This window comes from Emiliania huxleyi (assembly GCF_000372725.1).
Source record: "Emiliania huxleyi CCMP1516 unplaced genomic scaffold EMIHUscaffold_66, whole genome shotgun sequence".
NCBI lineage: Eukaryota > Haptophyta > Isochrysidales > Noelaerhabdaceae > Emiliania > Emiliania huxleyi.
In genome coordinates, this window is record NW_005197053.1 from 147,018 (window position 1) to 152,392 (window position 5,375).

The 5,375-nt window shown below is 70.3% G+C and overlaps 1 protein-coding gene across 1 annotated transcript in view; it reads right to left on the reverse strand.

Moving 5' to 3' along the window:
• Window positions 1-505: 505 nt before the first annotated feature.
• The window catches only part of EMIHUDRAFT_105178 (hypothetical protein), a gene marked incomplete at both ends in the record, with an annotated part of 25,175 nt that continues 20,305 nt past the window's right edge, over window positions 506-5,375 (reverse strand). The window contains 5 exons of the mRNA XM_005762801.1: window positions 506-1,660; window positions 1,729-1,821; window positions 1,859-4,070; window positions 4,115-4,189; window positions 4,458-5,368. Of these exons, the coding sequence (XP_005762858.1) occupies window positions 506-1,660; window positions 1,729-1,821; window positions 1,859-4,070; window positions 4,115-4,189; window positions 4,458-5,368 (4,446 nt within the window). The remainder of the gene's footprint in view (window positions 1,661-1,728; window positions 1,822-1,858; window positions 4,071-4,114; window positions 4,190-4,457; window positions 5,369-5,375) is intronic.

Genomic DNA, 5,375 nt, shown 5'->3' on the forward strand with positions numbered 1-5,375 from the left:
GCGTGGCTCAAAGCCGGCGCTGCGCGGGTTCGTGCCCATCCGACTATTGTCTACTTTTCCATTTTTTTGGATGCCGTGGTCGTGGGGGTCACTCACGACCCGCCGCACGAAGTAGGCGGCGCGCAGCGCCGCTCTCGCAGGCTGTTTTTGTCGGTTCTACATTTTGTTTTTGTTTTCAGTCTAGGGGGCCCGACCCCCTCAGAGGCGGCGGGCGGGCGCCCACTGACCCAGAGATCAAAAACGCTCGGCCCATCGGCCATGGCCGCAGGGAGCGCGGGGGAGGGCGCTGGAAGCAACACGGAGCTCCGTTGGAGACGTTTTCAAGATTAGCGTGTCAGACTCAGAGTGAAATGGCACTTGCCGTTGCATTCCGTGACCGTGTGCAATTCTGCAACGTCAACTTACCTTCCTCACAGAACTAATACGAGCCGGTCGATGCGTGCCATTGAGAGACCCGCGGACCCGCCCCGACGTACGTCAATCGGCTTTGCCGAACCGCGCGAACTCACCTTTCCGGTGGCAGCGACGGCGCGCGGCCCCGCGCCGCCTCCTTCATCCTCCCCTCCTCCCCCACCATCCTCGCGTCGAGGCTCAGTGACTCCTCCGGTGGCTCGCGGGCCGCCGCCTCCCCCGCCTCCCCGGCCGCCTCCCCGGCCGCCTCCCCGGCCGCCTCCCCGGCCGCCTCCCCGGCCGCCTCCCCGGCCGCCTCCCCGGCCGCCTCCCCGGCCGCCTCTGCGGCCGCCTCCCCGGGCGGCGGCGGGCTCGAGGAGGCGGCGCCGCCCGCGCTCCCCTGCTTCACCTCCGCGAGGGAGAAGGCGGTGTCGCGCAGCCGGTAAAAGGGCCCGCGCGGCCGCTCGTACCCCTTGGTCGCCCACGCGAGCCCTCGCTGCCTGCCCGCCTCGTCCGCCTCGCCGAGGGATGCGAGGGTATCGCTGACGCACCAGACCGAGCCCGCCTTGCCGCCCATGCCGAGGTCCTTCCAGATGCACTGCGGCTCCGCCGTCGCCTCCACCACCCAGCTCTTGTGCACGCAGCGCATCGCGACGAGCGGCGGCTGCTCGGGGGTGGTCGTGAAGAGCATCCCGAGGGCGACAAAGTCCTCCGACGGCGGCATCGGCTTCCACGCGTAGATGGGCCGCTCCGCCGAGTCCTTGTGCCACTCGAGGTGGTACCACTCGGGGTGCGGCGCGTTGGACGCCAGCGCGGCGTCGATCTGCCACATGCGCATCAGCTGCCACGGCACCACGTCCTCGAGCTCGAGAAGGCAGAGGCCGCCCGGCTTGTGCTCGAGCGACGGGCTGCCGTAGTGGCCGACGCAGAAGCGCTGCTTGTTTGGCGCCCAAAAGTCGCGCTTGGCCTCGGGCGACCACAGCGAGAGCGACTCCTTGCACGGGAGCCCCTTGGTGCTCCACACGCAGTGCGCGCGGCCGGCGAGCGAGAGCGGCAGCTTGCGCACGGTGAGCTTCATCAGCCGCGTGAGCGGGAGCTCGGTGTACCGCCGCCCAGCCACCGCCTCGACGGAGCGGCGCGGCGTGTCCTTGCGCTGGATGGCGGCGGCGCCCTTGAAGTAGCCGCTCGGAGGCAGCCCGTCGGCGGGCGCCTCTTCCGAGAGGGGCTCGAGGTGGTCCTGCCGCACGAGGCCGCGCTGCTCGTCGGTGGCCTGACAAGAACAACGGCAATATGAGGTAGGGGGAGGAGGAGAATGATGAGAATGAGGCCGTCGGTGACCTCGGCAAACATCGAGCACCACTCGGCGTACGCGACCCGCTCCTTCTCGTCCGGCCGGAGGCGGCCCACGAGCACGTCGAACTGGTCGAGCTCCTGTTCACAGATGCGCCTGTGAAGAGACGCTGTTCACCGGTTCACGAGCACCGTCGAACCGGTCGAGCTCCATGCGCAGCCCCTCGAGCGCGTGCAGCCCGCTCTTGAGCTCCGAGACGAGGAGGAAGCCGTCATGGTTGCCGCCCCACTCGGCGAAGAAGGTTGCGGCGTGGATGCGGTGCTGCCTCAGGTGGGAGACAATCTTGTGGCGCACCATCTCCTCGCGCGCCACCTGCTCCTGGTTCTTGGTGCAAAACACGCGCGAGATGGGCGCGTTGCTCCAGTGGCGCGTGTCTCGCCGGCGGCACATGCGAACCGACTCGAACCAGCTCGACCGCTTCTCGGGCGGGTTGGTCTGCAGCGCGCGCAGGATCGCCGTCACCTCCGCCGGCGTGAAGTTGACCTCCGAGTCGAAGAGGCGGAAGCACTGCCGCGCCGTCGTGGCCAGCCGGCCCCCCTCCCCGGCGGCAAAGTTGGCGCTCGCATCGAAGAGCTGGTCGCCGTGGCGGAGGGCGAGGGCGGTGCCGCCGCCGAGCAGCGGGGCGCCGCGGCTCCGCAGCCCATGCAGCAGCGCCCGCACCGCCTCCGCCTCCTCGAGCGAGATTGCAATCTGGTACCGCCCCTCGTGCCGCTCGGCGGGGACCTGCTCCGCCAGCGCGCGCCTCGCCTCGTCGAGGCCGACCTGCTCCCCCAGCTCGGAGGCGACGAGGGCGGCGCGGTCAGGCTCGAGCCCCTCCGTCTCCAGCAGCCCCTCAAACTCGTCCCGCGAGATCGTGCCCTCGACCTTTGCCTGCCCAGCGTTGCCGCTCGCGATGAAGGCCCAAAGAGAGCGCAAGCGCTCCTCCTGCTCCGCAGAGAGCGTCGGCCCTCCGCCTCCGCCCCCGCCTCCGCCCCCGCCTCCGCCGCCTGCGCCTCCTCCCCCGCCGCCTCCTCCTCCGCCTCCGCCTCCGCCTCCGCCGCCGCCTCCGCCGGCCGCCGATCTCTCAGCGGGGGCTTGGACGGCGGGCACCACCCAGTCCAGAGCCATGATGACATTCTTGAGGCGGCGGTGCGACGCGACGCGCTCAAAGTAGTTTCGGCCCGGGTCAAAGTAGTTTCGCGAGAGCAGCAGGCAGTGGGGCAGCGCGAGCGGCTCGAAGGGCGGCCCGTTGGGCGGCGACCGCACGCGAAAGTCGGAGAGCGGGTAGAAGGGCGCCGCCTCCCCGTCGGAGGAGGGCGGGCGGGCGAGCGTCTCGATCGGCCACGCGTGCACCGCCGGCAGCACCTGGGAGAAGTCGAGCCGCGCCGGCTCCTCGACCGGCACATCTGCCGCCTCCTCGAGCTCAGAGTTGACGACGACCAGCTGCTGCTGCTGCTCGCGCTCCTCCTCCTGCTGGCTCTCCTGCTGCTGCTCGTGCCGCTGCTCCCACTCCGCGCGGCGGTGCCCGGCCTCGAAGTGCTCCAGCGCCGCGCAGTGCTCCAGAGAGCCGGCGCTGCGGCGCGCCTGCTGCCGCTCCGCCTCCCCCAGCCGCGAGGTGATTGCGTTGCAGAGGCGGACCTGCTCCGCGCCCCGAAGAAAGGGGCTCACGTAGTCCACCGACGGCAGCATCAGCCGGTAGACGCGCCCGTCCTCGTTGCGCAGCGTGCCCCCCTCCGTCTTGATCGGCTCGGTGGAGTGGGCGAGCGCTTTCTCGGCGCGGCGGCCGCTCGGCACTTCGGCCGACACCTCGAAGACTACGCGGTTGCGGAAGAGCTCGACGGCCCTCTCCAGCTCCGGCGACCAGTCCGGCACCGCGCGGGAGTCCACCTCTGTGGAGATACTTCGGTACGTCTCTCGCATCTGCACGAAGGCGGCCTTGCGCCACACGTTTGCGAGCGACTGGTCGCAGAGCAGGTGGAACTGCATCGCCTCGGAGCGCATCGTGTTGATGTGCAGCCACTGCACCACCTTGCGCAGCTCGATCGCACGGCCGAGAGTCTGCTGCGGCTTGCCGGCGCTGCGTGGCTGCCGGCACTGCGTCTCTGCGACGTCGATCAGCTGCTGCACCTCGGGAGTCACGAGCAGCTCGATGCGCTGCCCCTTGCCGATGCCGCGCATGCGGAAGGCGCCCTGCGCGTAGTCGCGGAACGTCATGTCCTTGCCGAGGGTGAGGGCCGCCACCGCCGCCGCCGGCTGAGGGATGTCGATGCCGGTGGTGTGCACCTGGTCGTAGAAGGAGAAGCGCTTGGCGGGCGGGAGCCCGCACTGCTCCAGCTTGAGGAGGCGCCACCTAGACACGTCCTAGACACTTCCTAGACACTTCCTAGTCCGCACTGCTCCAGCTTGAGGAGGCGCCACCCATCGCGGAGCAGGATCATCTTGCTGCCGGACGCGTCCATAAAGACGCACCTGAAGAGTGTGACTTGCGGATGACTATGGCGGAGCAGCGGCAGTGGAGACGCGCCCACGAAGACGCACCCGCTCGCAGTGACAACCAGCGACAAGGATGGGAAGGGGCATACAATACGAACAGCAGAGCGCTCCAACTGGACGCTTACTACTGTTCAGTGGCAAGCCCACGCACCCATCCACGCGCCGCAGCCCGAGCTCGAGAAGTGTCTAGGAAGTGTCTAGGAAGTGTCGAGGAAGTGTCGAGGAAGTGTCTAGGAAGCGTCACCCCTCCACGTGCCGCAGCCCGAGCTCGAGAAGTCGCGTCGCAGCCTCGAGGTTCGACAGCCCCGTCACCAGCGCGCCGGTGTCGACGAGCGCGTGCAGCGGCGGCTCCGACGTGGCGACCCGCGCAAGCAGCGCGCCGACCGACCAGTCGTCGGGTAGCGCCTGGCTCTCGCCCACGACCGACGGCGAGGTGAGCACGTGCAGCATCGCGCCGTCCGTGAGCGGCGCGTAGTCGCACGGCCCGAGCTCCTCGGGCAGCAGGTTGTTTGGCGTGCCGGAGAAGCCCATCCGGCGCCCAAAGAGCAAGTCAGACCCGATCTCCTGCCCCGAGGCGCCCACCTTTTGGCTCTGGAACTGCATCGTGCGCGGAAAGACGCCGCGCGGTGCGCCACCCTTCGGCGGGGCGCCGCTCGTGGCGCCCGGGGTGGCGCAGCCAGTCAGGTAGTACCGGATGACCTCTGGCTGGCAGCGCAGCAGGCGGAAGAGCACGCCCATCTGGCCCGCGTTGTCCCACTCGATGAGGTGGAGCGGCCACACCTCCTGCACCCGCGCAACGCCTCGCCGCGCCGCCGCCGCGCCTGCGGGCGTGGTGGCTGCCGAGCCGCTCCTCGATGCGGCGCCCGCTCCAACCGCCGCCGGAGAGTCGCGCGGCGGCGGAGGCTCCGCTCGCTGGCAGCGGCGCGGCGTGGCGGAGCGCGAGGCGGCACGGCTGAACTCGCCGCCCGCGGCGGCGGCGGCGGCGGCGGCGTCGTCGGTGCGCGCGGCGGGGACGGCGGCGCCGCCTCCCGAGCCGCGAACACGGGCGCCTGCCCCCTCCACCCAACGCAGATAGGTGAGCGCGGCGGCGCGCTTCGGGTACGGGCCAAACTGCTGCGACATCTCGTCGCGGAGCCACTCGAGCGCGGCGCGCACCTGCCAG